This window comes from Alexandromys fortis, unplaced genomic scaffold (assembly GCF_014885135.2).
Source record: "Alexandromys fortis isolate MF-2015 unplaced genomic scaffold, M_Fortis_MF-2015_v1.1 scaffold_0, whole genome shotgun sequence".
NCBI lineage: Eukaryota > Metazoa > Chordata > Mammalia > Rodentia > Cricetidae > Alexandromys > Alexandromys fortis.
This window is the reverse complement of record NW_026067949.1, coordinates 20001855-20017446: the sequence shown is the minus strand read 5'-3', so window position 1 is coordinate 20017446 and position 15592 is coordinate 20001855. Positions and strand designations below refer to the sequence as shown.

At 35.6% G+C, this 15592-nt stretch overlaps 1 protein-coding gene across 3 annotated transcripts in view; it reads left to right on the top strand.

The window, feature by feature from the left end:
* Arap2 (ArfGAP with RhoGAP domain, ankyrin repeat and PH domain 2) overlaps positions 1–15592 on the top strand; it is a 162530-nt gene that overhangs the window by 141576 nt on the left and 5362 nt on the right. For all 3 annotated transcript variants that reach the window (XM_050150250.1, XM_050150248.1, XM_050150249.1), the window contains 5 exons: positions 278–405; positions 7711–7793; positions 8739–8774; positions 10542–10605; positions 14186–14320. In XM_050150250.1, the coding sequence (XP_050006207.1) occupies positions 278–405; positions 7711–7793; positions 8739–8774; positions 10542–10605; positions 14186–14320 (446 nt within the window). The remainder of the gene's footprint in view (positions 1–277; positions 406–7710; positions 7794–8738; positions 8775–10541; positions 10606–14185; positions 14321–15592) is intronic.

Below are 15592 nucleotides of genomic sequence, written 5' to 3'. Positions count from 1 at the left end.
GATGGTTTTGTGGTTACAACATTTACTGCTTTTGGATTTCAGTTCCCAGCACCCACAGTGGGCAGCTGACAGCCATCTGCAGCTCCTGCTCTAGGAGCCCTAATGACCACCTCTGGCTTCCAACAGCACCCATATTAGTATGGCATATATTCAAACAGACACATGTGTGCAAACAAATAAAAACAAGTCCTTAAAGAGAGAAAATACAAATGGTTTATACTGTGTCCCCAATAAGTGAAAATGGACCCAATTTCCAGAAGTCTGTTTTGTTTTACAGAGAAAAGTATCAAAGAAGGTGCCTTAAAACTCAAAGAAGAGCCATCTAAAATACTATCTGGGAATAAGTTTCAAGACCGATACGTTGTTTTACGAGATGGACATCTCTTTATTTACAAGGATCCAAAGGTAATTGGATAAGCAGCATGTGGATTATTATTTTGTGTAGATATTTATGTCTTTATCTGACACTGGTCACAGCCATCTCTCTTTAAAACAACATTTGAAATACGCTGATGTCTTCCTTTAATGTCTGAGATGTAATGTAACTTAGTCTTCCTGTCGCTTTTCTGTGTTGTTGAAAGAAAATTACTTCTCACTGAAGAGGCTTTAAGTACGTTAACATAGACTATCGTATAAATCCGCATCATATCCAACAGAGTTAAGAGGGAGAGTGTTATATTCTAAAGGCAGAAACAGGCTTTGGGTGAGCTAATGGAGATTAAGTGAAGAGTGGTGTAGAAAAGACAAAACCTCAGTTCTATAATGAATGTTAACATCTTCCCTATACACTTGAATAAGTATCATATTTATTGACATCTACAGATTATTCCCTGTAAGTTCTGAATTTATTTAGGACATGTGAAATAGCATGGAGAACTAGATATTTTAAAAGCAGAGTTAGGTAAATGATGCAGCTATAAAATACTGAATTTGGTGTCAGAAAATCTCATCTTCGCTAAGAGTTAGTGATGCGAATGAGTAACTTAACATCTCTGCCTCTCTTACAAATGTGGTGATTATAATTCGAGTCCTATAGAGCAAATCATCAATTTTTAAACTAAAGTACGTATGAGTATGTTTTGAAATACGAAAAATTTTTAACAATGTATTATCATAACAGTGTACTTATAAAGATACCCCTAAGATTATGTAAGTTGCAGAATAAAAAATATAATGTTCATAATATCTATATCTGAAAAAAATAATTCATGCAGGATGTTAAGGGTAATTCTGTAACCCAAGAAAGACTTCCCAGTAAGCATTTGAGAATAGGATTGAGCAGATACTACATGCAGGAAGCTATAGAAATGACTCATGAGCCTCTAAACCTAGAGTTCAACATCATTAGTCATCATTAGAATGCAGTTTTACCATTTGTTTTGATGAGAATCATAAGTGACATCTCCAGTTTGGAGAGGAATATAGGGTAACTGGGGGAGGGGCATAAACAGTTAGTAGAAAGGTAAAATCCCAATGTTATGTAGAGTTCTTTAACAGTTTCAAAATAAAGTTATTCATCCACCTGCCAGTTATAACCTCCAAGCACTTGTAAATGACTGTTCGTTGGCAGCTTCATTCACAGATGTTTCCATAAATAGGAGAATAATGTATTCGTAGATCGAAAACTACTTATGAGATTTCTAGTAGATGTCACAATATGGATAAATAAAAGAAGCACGACAGTCAATATGGAACCATGTGAGAGACCATTCTGTTCACTCTGCGGTGAAGGAACTCTGAAAGGATTTGCTTGACCTAACACACTTGAAAGGGAGCCCGACTGAGGATCACATGGTTGTTGTTTGCTGTTGTGATTCTGTTCTCTCTGAAAAAAAAAAAAAAAGAAAAAAAATGCTAAACTTTTAGAAATAAGGCACCTAAGTGTTTTGAGTTATGCAAATGGATTTTAAGGTTCTTGAACCTCAGATTTGCATTTGTGAAAATCAAAGCTGGACTTTACAGTTGATTATTTTAGTGGACTAAAACATGGGCTGGTTTAAACTTGTCTACTTTTCTGTAATGAGCCATCAACCTTGTTCTAATTTACTTGATCATTTATCTTCCATACTTGTACTGTTGGTGAAGAGGCTTGTATTCATTGCATATCACCAAAGGACTTTTAATAATCAAATTGAATATTTGTGTCCAATCAAGGTTCTGACTCTTTCTACTATACACCAACAGAAAGCTCATAAGAAGCTAATATTTTAGTGTTAATTTCATGAAGGAACAGCACTGTGGTCTCAATATCCCAAAATAATGATAGCGTAGCTACTGTATGGCAGTAGAATATGTGGATTTACTGACTTCATGGCATGTTTCTAAAAGCTCCCAGCAATAGGGACTATCACTATAAAGAAACTGAGTCACAAAAACTTTACATAAATGGCCAGAAACTATATATCCAATGAGAGGTGAAGACAGAATCCATTCCCAGATTTCAATTTTCAAAGGCTCTATGAAAGGATTACTTGAGAAAAATAAATTAATATTATGTTAGCTCAGTGTTTTGGCTGAAAATTTATTTAAATATGATTGAACCTTTTCATCCAAATAGTACTAAGAGTACTTAAATTTGATCGTACAGTGGTTGGAGAGATGGCTTAGCACCTAAGAGAAATGACTACTTTCCCACCAGTCCCAGATTTTCTCCATAGCCCCAGCATGGCCGTTCACAAACATCTGTATCTCCAGTCCTAGGGGACCAGACACCACCAACTAGTGAAGGTGCCAAGCACTCCCACAGTAGACGGACATACATGCAAGATCATCTGTAATATCTCATGAATAGGACTTTAAACCACAGGGACCACAGTTGTAGAATATAGTTTGGTTAATAAGTCCTTAAAATCCATCTATCCCACCAAAATAAATCCATCCAGCTCATGCCTTCCCTTGCAATCAAGGACAGCAGATCAGAAATTCTTTCTTTAAACTCAAAATGTTTTTGTTTTCTCACTCTATGATTTTACTTTACTCATTTTTTCATACCACAGGTCTGTCAATATTGGTTATTATGCCATGGCCAGTGCGAACTTTTCAAATGGTTGACCATTAAATAAGCAATAGTAAAATCTTTCTATTTTGTTGAGTAAAGATTTGACTCTGGGACAGTTTCCACTAATATATGTGCCCTGTATACATTCAGAAAATCATTTCCTGAGAAGGAAGGAGGAATTATAAACTGAGAAGTATACTTAAAGCAACTGTTAATTGGAAATAATTTATGAATGTTCATTAACAACAAATTAGGGTAATACACATGGGAAGATAGATTTTGTTTTCACAGGTTTTCCATGCACAGAAAATGTTAATTAAAATATGTTCAGAACTGATTTACATGAGAGGTGAGAGGTTTCAAAGAACATTGCCGTTACACTGTTAATAGTGTGAAAAAATGAGTAAGGAAAGGTAAAAAAGCAAATGAGTAAGGGGGGGGTATCTTTAACAGTTGCATGAACTGATAAGCAGACTCTTTTTTTGCCGCAGGAATATTTTTGAAGTTCACTTATTTATTTGCTTTAGTTAATGACTTCACATTGAAATATAGTAACCCAAGCAACACATTGTAGATGCCATAAAACTTTAGTTTATTGGCTTTTTTGGAGGCATACCCCAGGAATTAGACATACCAGAGAGAGAGTGGTATCATGCCAGCTGAGTTTTACTTTTATAAAACTTTCAATTGGGACTTTTGCAGTTCCTTGCTATGCATGTTGAGTTTAAACATCAAAACGCACGAGACTTTAGAGTGGTATAAAGTGATAAGCTTGCATGCCAGGAGTGGTGTGGGGGAATTTCAATACTTTATACTCTTTTATCTACAACCAGAAAATCTCTGAAATGCAGGCAGTCTTGGACTTGCCAATGTCCCGGATAAGTAAATACCAGCAACATTGGGTATCGACAGTCTAAGACATGCAAATGCCCTCATTCTCATGCCATTGGAATTGTTGCCCTTCACTCTACTGTATAGCTAAGCATAGCATTGTGTAGCAGGGATTAGCCAACTAAACTTCTGGGGAGGATATTAGCCTCAGTTGTAGTATAATTTAACCTTTACAAAGGTAACCAGGAATCAGCTTATTGCAGGCAAGCCTAGAGGCCAGCTGTGAGTTTCTTGGGCACCGTCTATAGAAGGCTTCTTAACTGCGGTACCTCATGATCACACAAAAGGCATTTAATTTTTTAAAATGTTTGTTCCTTGCAATTCAACAAGTTAGCAAGTCGTAAGATCAATATAAAAAAATCAATCCTTAGTGGCTTTAGACAAGAAAATATGTCAAGTATTTTTAAATGCCCTTAACAAGAAATAGAAGCTAAGAAGGAAACTATAGAGCTTCACTGTTAAAAATTGATTTAACCTTAGTGATATTGATTTCTAACTATATTGTAATTCTCAAATGATCACAGTTTTATTTTTATAACTGTGTAAAAAATGGGAGTTTACCTCAAATGGAAAATAGATAAGAAAGCTAGCAAATAATTTTGGCAATAAAAAATGAAATAGTCATGAAGTTTCTTTCTAACCATTAAGATATGGCATTGAATCAGAAAAACCTCAAAGAATACAACTTAATATAAAAGTGAACATAGAGGAATTACACTATAAAGTCCAGTATAAAAACTATATGTATACTCATTAATTAAATTTATGTCATTTTTAGAAATATGTCATAAAATTTCTTTTTCTTTATATAATTTTCACCCTCCCTTTGACTGAACTCCAGGAGCTTGGACCAAATGCTTGGTTGGCTGTGGATTTCTGTATCTGCTCCCATCAGTTATTGGATGAAGGCTCTAGGATGACGCTTTGGGTAGCCACCAATCTGATTACAGGAGAAGGCCAGTTCAGGCACCTTCTCCACTATTGCTTAGAGTCTCAGCTGGGGTCATCCTGTGCAGCTGACCTGAACTCCTGGGAGCTCAAGGACTCTAGACTGACAGCTGGGGAGCCTGCATGGGCCCAAACTAGGTCCTCTGCATGTGCATGAGAGCTGTGTGCCTTGGTCTTTTCTGCTACTCCTAGCAGGAGGACTCGGATCTGTCCCTGGTGCATGAGTTGGCTTTTCCCAACCCATTCCAGATGGTGGGATGCCTTGCTCAGCCTTGATGCAGGTGGGAGAGGCTTGGTCCTGCCTCAACTATAAGGCTTTGTTAACTCACCATGGGAGGCCTACCCTTTCTGAGGAGTGGATGAGGGGGTGGACTAGGGGTGAGGGGGAGTGGTAAGAGTGAAGGAACTGTGGTTGGTATGTAAAATGAATAAATAATTTTTTAATTTTTTAAAATTATAAAAATTTGCATGTATTAATTATGGACATTTGTTAAATAAATTAGAATGAACTAGTTGTCAAAAAATACTTAATTTAAATTTTTACTTATACTGAAATCAAGAAAATTTCAGGTTGATAAAAAAGTTAAATATTTAAAAATAGCAACCATCAAATTTTACAAAACCATGAAAATGAGTTTCTGCCAGCTGTACCAGAATATCTTGAATTAACAAAAGCTAAAAATGTCTAATCTCAGTATTGTGGTACATTTCTGTAATCATAGTCCTTGAGAAATGGAAGAATATGGATAAGGTTATACTCAGCTACATAGTGAGTTTGGAGTTTGAGGTCACACAAGAGTCTTAGTGAAAGAATAATCAGTTTGTTTGACCTCATAAAAAGCAAAATTAAGGCAAACAGTAATTGCAATTGAATAAGACCTTATTTCCACATAAATATTTTAAGTTCTAATAAAGAGAAATAAGCAAAGACATTGGTATACATTGTTCAAGAAGAAGGTTTTATCTTAGGTTAGTTCCAACAGCTTTTTTATAATCTATGCCTCTGTTACTATTCCAGGCCCATAATGGCCAATTAATTAATAAAATATGTGTGCATATATCTTCAGTGGTAATAAGAAATAGTGCTAATACTGTGTAAGTATAAGTTCCCTATATAAATTTCAGGGCTCAGCCACTGCCAGAGGCCACTTGGCAGCGGGTATGAGTCTTCGTTTCCTTCTTTGTTACCTTCCCTGTAAGTGTTTTGTGTGAATTCTCCTGAAGTCAGCTTTTAACTTAATGAACATAGCTCCTACTTTTTACTTTGCAAGTTTGATTGGTGATAAAGAAATGACATCACAGTGACACTTTAATACAGAGCACATGCTGAGCTATATTTGATCTTTGATGCATTTCCCTGGCATCCTAGCAAATAGATCCATTGGAATTTGCATGAGGCTGTATGTTCTATGTTTAGAGAAGTAGCTACTTACTGTTAGCTCATTTTATACCAATTTCTAGACAAAGCTTGATAGGCCTTTTTGTTGTTAACTATTGCAATAACTTTCCACAATAACACTTTGGTTGCACACTCACTTTTGTCAGTACTCAATCCAGATGGTAATTTTATTTTTCAACTTACAAAGAGAAATAGTGCAAAATCACAAAATTGCAAAATGCAAAATACTAGATCTATACTATAATCTCAAAAATCTTTGTTCTTATTTATGAATTCTGTGTTTCTATCAGTTTTAAATGATTTCTTTGAAAATTTTCAGGATATGAAGAATTGTTCATGATAAATTATTTCTGTTTTTTTAAAATAAAATCAATTGTTGGTATCTACAGATAGAGAATAGAATATATGTGATTTTTTTAATCCAATTTAAAATAGAACACGATGCAACCGTTAACCCTGTAGACAAATGATGTGTGTAAAATATATGGAAGCAGCTGCGGAGTTCTTTTTTTTTATTTTAAAAATACATTTTTAAAAAAGCTTTATATATTATTTTGATTATATTTTCCCTCCTCACTTATACTAACCGAATTTCATGTTAATTCTTCTCTCCAAAAAAAAAAAAAGAAAGAAAGGAAATATAGCAGGAAAAACAACACAGGAAAAAAAAAAGCCCTAAATTAAACAGAAAAATACACTTAAAATTAGGAGAGGGTATGAAAAATTACTAGAAAAAAAAGAAAGGATACTCCATTGGAAAAATTATATTTCCTTTCCGAGCAGGTACCAGTAACAAATAGATTTTTGGTTGGGGGTTGTGTCCATTTCCTTTTCTGAAGGCTAGGCTTTGATTTGGTTTGTACCTACGCAGTTCCTGTTGGTGCTGTTATAGTCTCTGTGAGTCCTCTTGGGTTTAGAAGATGCTGTTTCCTTCAGTGCTACACCACCTTTCTCCCTTGTTATCATTCCTCTCCTGCAAGCAACATTTAACATCCTTTGAATGCTTACTGAGGCAGATACTTGTGTTCAGTGGGGTATGAAGAACATGTAAATGATCCAGAGAAAGCACAAATTCCTCTTAGAATGTACTTTAACAAGTCATTTTTGGTAATTTTCATCAATGTAACTACTTAGAATCATTTAATATGTGCCCCTGCATGCACATAGTCTGTTTTCCCTAATTGTAAAATCCATCATTTATAAAACTCTTTTATCATTCAATGATGAAACCTGACCCAAAGCAATCTGACATCTCGACCAGTATTTGTGTCAATTATGTTGTTGTACATTTGCTACTTAAATTTATTTATTTGATCATATCACAATCAGATCAGTCTTAATTTTCTGAAACTGGAATATGGCTTTAAATGTGGGACAAAATAAAGAATTCTAAAAGCATTTATTAATATTCTACAGAAATGTTAAGAATATTTAAGATCGACTTAATTACACGTTACACTTTCTTCCCTTACAGAGCAGCAAGCACGACAAGATGTTTTCTCTCAGCTTGATGAAGTTTTATCTTGGTGTGAAAAAGAAAATGAAGCCCCCAACCAGGTAAAGGCTGAAAGGAAAGGGGCAAGAAGGAAACAAAACAAAACAAAACAAACATAGCAGAAATTAAGTCAGCTGAAAGGCTTAGGGATGAGTGGCATTAGTTTACCACCTGTGAATCCTGAAGTCCTTCATCTGTACTTAGATCCTTAAGTGGGCTTTGTGAGTATATGACAGGGCTGTTATTCCCACTGTGGGAAAGATTAAGCTCCTTATAGACTGTTCTCTGCCCTGGATGAGTAGGGAAATCTCAGGTGCTATCAGCCCCTATCAGAACAGGATTCCTTGGTCTCCCATCGTTGACAGGACAGTGTAGTGACTTCGGTATAGGGAGGAATGGTCCAAGCACACTAAATAAAGAAATCACACACTGCCGTCCAACTTTCTGATGGTTTACTTTTAGAATATTTTGATCCTGGCTTTGCAATTTTCTCTTAGCTCTAAGAATATGAACCTTCTTAAATATCATGTCTTTTTAATATTTAAAGAACACACCATTCAATTTATGCCATACTTTTTTATCATAGTCACTTTGATTAACTAAGTAATATTATTTTATTACTCCACTCTTTAAATGATCTGTAGTTCTCAGATTCCATTACTTAAATATTTTCTTACTTTCACCTCCATGTTTAATTTTTAAGCTGAAGACATATATATGTATTACACGTGCATACACACACACATGATTTCAGCTATTTTCATAGATATTTTTCCTTAGTATATCCATCGTATATTTGTTGCTATAGGAAAATGCCTGAGACAGACCCTTTAGGATACCACAAATTTATTAATGCACCAAATATCAACATTAATGACTAAGTTTCAGAGGCTCGGGGTATGGTACTCGGCTGAGTTCTGTTAAGAGGCCTCCTGTAGCTGCCTCACATCAAGAGATGACAAAGGCAGGGTTGTGTTTAACATATTGTTTGTGTTCCTCTGATGCAGTTGGGGATTGACCGCATATTCTGAAAAACACCACTGGTAAGTTTCCTGGCAGCTTTTTCATTTTATATAATATTGGCAAATTTGAGTAAAGAATGACACTATTGCATAGGCAGAACTACAGAGAAGCAAAAGGAAATAAACTTGTATTAAGTGCAGTTAATTATAATCTCACATCCTTTCTAAAGTTTTTTTCAAGAAACTGTATCTCATTTTTTTCATAGATAGATAGTATTAGAATCTAGCTTTTAGGAGATAAATAGGCAAAATTAAAGATCATTTTTAAAAGGTAAAATCCTAAATTGAAACTTTAAAAAAATCCATCGTCTCTTTTTAAAAGTTTCCTTTTGTGTTTTTTTCATGTTGTCTCCCTGCTCCTGCCTGTTTCCCAGATCGCATCTAAAGCCTACTGCTCAATGACCTCCTATGTCTAGCTAGTCCCCAGGTTATATTAGGTTGGACACTTCCAAATCCTTTCTTTACCAAGTCCTAGGGCCAGGGTTTCTTAATTTGTGTGTTTTATGGGGCGTAACTTTACTCTTACACTGTGACTCTGCTTTAGTTTTCTTCTACACGCTTACACAGATAACACTGACTTCTCTCTAGCGACCATAGAAGATGATTTCACATTTGCCTGGTGATGAAATAAGACAGTGTCTTAATGTTACGTACATTTTTTTTTTAAGACGAGCCTTTCCGCAGAAGCAAATAGTTCTAATCAGACCAAACTAGACTGAATAAAAGATGCCCACGTTTAATGTACCGTTCCCGGTGTGACCCGGAAAGCATGGCGACGGAATGAGAGAGAGGGAGAAACCATGCAAAACCCAGAGTCCACATATTCCTTTTCTGAGTGGAGGCCTAAATAGCCTGTGGGAGTGGTCTACCACTTGGCCGGCTTTTTTGACCCGCCCTGGTGAGGGAACACTGTTTGGCGGGCTTTCCAAGAGGTAGAGTCCAGATCAAGGCAACTCCCAGGGGGAGGGATTTGAAATGGAGCTTCCTGTCCCATTCCAGCTCCAAGGATGGGTGCCAGAGACTGGGGTGACACTTTCACCCAAACACTTAACAAGACTAATGAAAAAGAAAACAAGCTTTAGAATATCATTTTTTTTCAAAATGACTTGTTTTTCCTTATTTTTGATAAGTCCAAGAATGTGAAGAGTATAACTTCATTGAAATGTCCATTATTTCATTGTAACATCAGGTACAAAAATCTTCCTCTCTAGAAAGTGACCTTTTCTCAGCCCCTCCAGACTCCCTGAACCTCCACCTGCTATTTCTGGGTTTTGCTATAGCATGCCTCTTTGTTTCTCTTTGTTTCTGCCTGTTTATTTGTTTGCATGGCCAGCTTCCCTAATGTACTGTGCAAAGCTTGGGAGCAAAAGCTGCTTTATGGAGGGTTTTAGTAAAACATTAGTGAGTGAGTGCCAACAGACACGTCGTGATGTTTATCTGACAAGACCATGTCTAAGCCCTTTCTAAAAAAAGGAAGTTTCCACTCCATGAATGTGCACATATGTTCCAGTTGGAGTCTCTGGGGGATTAGATGCCTTACTGCCATGTGCCTGAAAACACTGAATGACACTGACTTTGCCTTTCCAAAATATTGCTGATGATTGTCCTCTGCCAATTGGAGGTGTACTTCACAGAAGACGGAAGCCACTGCTACTGACACAGTCTGAGTTTGATTTCATTAAGACACAAATTTGAAAGAGTTCAGAAATAGTTTTGACTGTTCCTAATGACAGTGTGGAAGAGCAGCTGTCTTTCACAAGTATTTATGGCATAAACCTTATTTTGTAGGCACCTGTGTTGTGACAGTTTACAAGCCCAGATGGAGTGGATGGCCAGTGTCTTTATTGCCCAGGTATAGTATCTGTTATGACATCTAATCTACTGTAAGCTTTATTTAAAGGAAATGCTAGTATGCTTGTAATTTTTATTGATTTTTTTGTTTATAGTGTATACAATTGGTACATTTCACTTGAATATATTTTTACATATATCAAAATCCAAATTTTTCTATTGCTCTTTGAGAGAGAAGACTATTTTGACTGTCTAGGCTTCTTGTTCCTTCCAGCACAGGGCTCTTAAGCTTAGGGGGAATGTGCTGTTTCAGATAGTTGCCTTGGCTGAGTTCTCGCTGCTCTGCAATGACATGCAGATCTTCATAGAGAAGTATGCACTTGGCCTTCACCTCTCATCCTCCCTCCTGTCATTACAGAGGCAAAGCCAGAAAAGTACATTTCTTTGATACCTGTTCTATGGTAAATACTTCGTCAGAATCAAGTATTGTATCCCTTACAATTCATAGTAGAACCTGGAATTTCTTGAAACTGTTCCTTGAAATAGTGTGCACCTCTCAGAGTTCACTGAGACCCATCGACCCAGCTTCACACTCTGTCTTCCACTAGAAGGAACATTCTCTTGACAAAGGGTTAAATAGGCCTATTAATGGAAAGGGTTTGTTTTTCAACCGTTTCTAGCTGAATTAGCAGCACTGCTTCTCACAGAGCATTAGGATTCATGGCTAATGAATAAGTTGTCACTGTTGCTGTTCAGATGCACTCATATTTCTTACAATGAAAAAGTTTGCTCACTCCCAAATCTAGTTCTGTTTTGTTCTGAAAAGCATTTCCCTGTGATATAGTTTCCTAATTTCTCCACTGATGAATATAGATGTCACTTTTAACCTCTTTCGCTTTATCACCAAACCACTGTTCTGTAATACATTTTTAGGGAGAAAAAAAGTGAATTGTTAACATTTGAGTCATTTCTTCATCTTGAAAAACGAGATATCTGTACTGTACTTAAAAACCAAAACTCTAAATGTGAAGTATTTTGTCTAAGTTGAAAGCATACACTCAGAAGCTATAACAGTATTTGTTTACAGCACAATTAAACTAAATTTTTGTTTTCAGAATTGGAGTCAATAGGCTTTCATATTGAAAGTCAAGGAATGAAAAGTACTTCTCCATTTGTAGCTCTCATTAAAAGCATATGTATAATTAGTTGTTTTGTTTATGCCTTTTCTGCTATATTGTAAACTCATTAAAAACGATTCTTCCTTATTTGGCTCTCTTATACATTTGCCTATGTATATAGTGCTTTCCAAAATGCATACTAAGAGTTTCCAAAACATGAAAACAATGACTAAAATAGATATATAATTGGATCAGGTCTGAAGTGAAATGTGGGATACAATGAAGCTAATATGAATTGGGAAGGGAGGTGGTGTCACTTTGGTAATGGAGAACACAGGTTCAGAGTAGTTCTCAGTGCATTTCTGAAAGGGTAATAGGTGAGCTGAGTTCTGTATAAGGGTTGGAGGCTGTTGCTCTATGGATGAGACCAAGAGCTCCAAGACTTGAGGTGACACCACAGTGAGTTCATTTCACAACTATCCTAAACATTTTACTAAGGGAAGATATGAGACAAGGAAGGTGTGAGAGCCTCCTTAGAACTTGAAATAAGGAAGGATATAATTGTAGTGTTTTTAAATTGAAAAACAATTATTGAGACAGCACTGTAACATGAGACCTGAATAATCACACAGAAACTGTATTAATTACAATGTTGTTTGGCTAATGGTTCAGGTTTATTCTTAGCTAGCTCTTAAAATTTAAATTAACTCATTTCTATTAATCTATTTATCACCACAAGACTGTGGTTTACCAGTAAGTTTCTGGCATCTTTCTCTTTCGGCAGCTACATGGCGTCTCCCTGACTCTGCCTTTTTTCTCCCTGCATTCTGTTTAGTTGTTTTTTTTTTTTTTTCACACAAACCTATATTTTCCCCTGCCATAGGCCAAAGCAGATTCTTTATGGTAATAAGACATATTCATAGCATACAGGGGGGGTCTCACATCACAGCACGGGAGGAAACAGGGAGGATAGCTCTGTGGCACATGTTCTTGAGTGGAGACACTGTGCAAGACATAAAGATTGAGGAATATTTTAGAGATAGTGATTTTTTTAAATTCATGTTCTATTTAGTTTGAAGAAATAGTAGAAATTAAAGAAGACACTAATTTTTTTTGTTTGTAACAAGACATTTCTTCCATTGAAGTAAGGCTTTGTTGTTTTTTTTTTTTTCATTTTCACTTGAGTTTCTTTCTGAAATGTATATGGAAAAGCAAATTTTCCATAATCTGAGATGTCATGTTTTATACAACAGATAAGTACTATGTATGGGGTACCAGTCCATGAAGCTGGCTTCTTCTTGCTTGTATGTTTATAGGGAGGTCTGTCTATCTTCTATTACATTCACTGGAGAGGCTCCTAGAGAGTCAGAATAGCTGTCTTAAGTACAATATTAATAAATTGTAAATTTGGTATATGTTGACATCTGAATACTTCATGATTTTCAATTTCAATAATTATGGAAATTTTGCTGTATTTGGAATAATGATATTATAATAGGTTCATATTTTTAAGTAAGAAATTTTAACACTTTATACAAACTCGAGGGTGTAAACAAACACAAGAATAGGTGTCCCTGTTGCTGATAACCATGTTGATGTATCTTAAAATTTGAACAAAATAAAGAGTGAGGTTTTAGTTATATATAATTAGAATTCATTTTTATTTCATCAACTATATATAAACTCATTTTACTTTGGTATTCATTGTTTGTTTCTTTAATAGATTGCTATCTGAAAATCAATTTGCCTTTCCTTGCTTCTAAAATGTTAATCTACCCTAGGAAATAGAAATATTCTTTAAATACCTTTTTGTTTATTTTGAGGCTTAAGCACTCAGAGCTTACATTTTTACCTGTGGGCTTTTATCCCCCATTAAAAAAATTGTTTTGTTTTGTTTTTGCATGACTATGATGGTGTGGTGCACTCTAATTCAGTCAATAATTTAAGGACAAATGCACCACTCTTTCTGTTAGAGAGTGATTTTCACTATAAATGTGTGTGTAAAAGGGTAACATTTCATTGAAATTCAATTAGATGGAAAAGCAACATTTTTCAAAAGGTCACAAAATAGGGCTAATTTTTTTTTCCAGAGATCCATGACTTAGATCAATTTGAGATATATAAGAACAAATTATTTTCATATTAAATTCACCTTTGATATAAGCAGGAAATGTTTAGTTACTTCTATTACAGGGCTTAGAAAAATAGACAAGTACATTATTTTTGCTTTACAAAAAGACTTGCCATTTTTCTCCAATCTTTTCTACCATTTGCTTTGATAAGTAGTACAGAGGGCATGTGTTTGAGAGTTAGAAATTGAACTGAGACCTCAAAGCTCGGTTCACTTAAGAATTTCACATCCTGGAGCCAAGTGCCTGCCAGAGTCAATGTGGAAGTAATTACAAATGGCATTCTCACAGAAAGTAGATTATTTGGTGTGGATGTGTGGGGAGCCAAGTGACTTATATGGTGTAGCACATAATGAAATCACACACCAATGGCACTAAATTCTTATTTCCACAGCATGAGAATGATATATGGCCACCAGCTGGAAAAGAACGAAAGCGTTCAATAACCAAAAATCCCAAGATTGGAGGTTTACCTCTGATTCCCATCCAACATGAGAGGAATGCGTCCCAGGCCCAGAAGAATATTGAGGTTGGTTATGATTTTGTTGTTCTCTTTTTAACTTCCACTGTTTATTTGCCTACAACTTAACATGGCTGAGTGAATTAACTACCTCATTGGCTTCTGAAGCCTAGCAGTAATCACTTTGCACAGCTCAACGATGTCCAAGATCCATAATGCATGAAGAGAACCGTGTTGGTAACTCTCTGCCGCCTGCTTTAATACCATTCACATTACATATACTTGACACCACTCCTGGTCTCTCAAGTAGCCAAGCAAGTTTACCTATTTATATAGAAACCCTGACTGTAAATCTGGTCTCAAATCAATTTCCCAAGATTACTTATGTATCCTTTGATTAAATATGGAGCAGATATATGCCTAAATTATGTTATAGATACCTTAGTCTAGCATCACTGTCCAGGCTTGGAAACCTGGGATGTTTTAAAGGAGCCACAAGATAAATTCTGAATATTATTATGAATTAATACGAATGATTTGAGATTTCTCAAAGAAGTGACTGTGTTTTCCTTTTGCCATCTTGTGATGTAGGAGAATATAACTACTCTATCTGGACAGAAAGCTGGGTCTCTTGGCAAAGAGCTTGGCTGCCTACTCGCAAAACTCACTTTGGGAATGACCCTTGGCATAGTACCTTAACTGAATTTTTCAAAGACAAAAATTAAGAAACAAACAAGTAAAAATAAACTAACCAACATAAAAGGTCATATAAATTATACATTCTTTGAACTTTAATTTGGGCTAAGCTGTTAGAATTAATCTTTATAAATACTGTAGTGAGCATATATTATGCGCATGTTTCTTGTGCCAGAATATACTTGAAAGCTGGCATATGTGATCTTGCCTAACTAATGTTATAAAATGAAAAATTAAATCTTTGTGAATCTATGACTGCACCCCTGTTGATTCTATAACTAGAGCTTTTGATAGTAGTCTACTTTGCAGGGCTGTGGGCTACTTAGCCAATCAAAAATCTAGATTACATCTCATTAGCACTTGGGCCGGGGAATCACAACTTGATGCAGTGAAGCCATTATACAGTGGGCATTTGCTTTTCAGTGGCCAGTGTCTCCTGACACTGCCTCGTGACCAATAGAGAAACAAAACATAAAATTTTAAGATTAAAAATACATTAAGCAGTATCAGCTATAGATAAATAAATCTACAACATATTTCCTAACCTCAAAACCTTAAGTGTAATTTTTAACATGCCTAGGATAAAAACAAACAACCAAACAACAAAAGACAGATAAACTAAAACTAGGAAAAAGTATCAGAGTT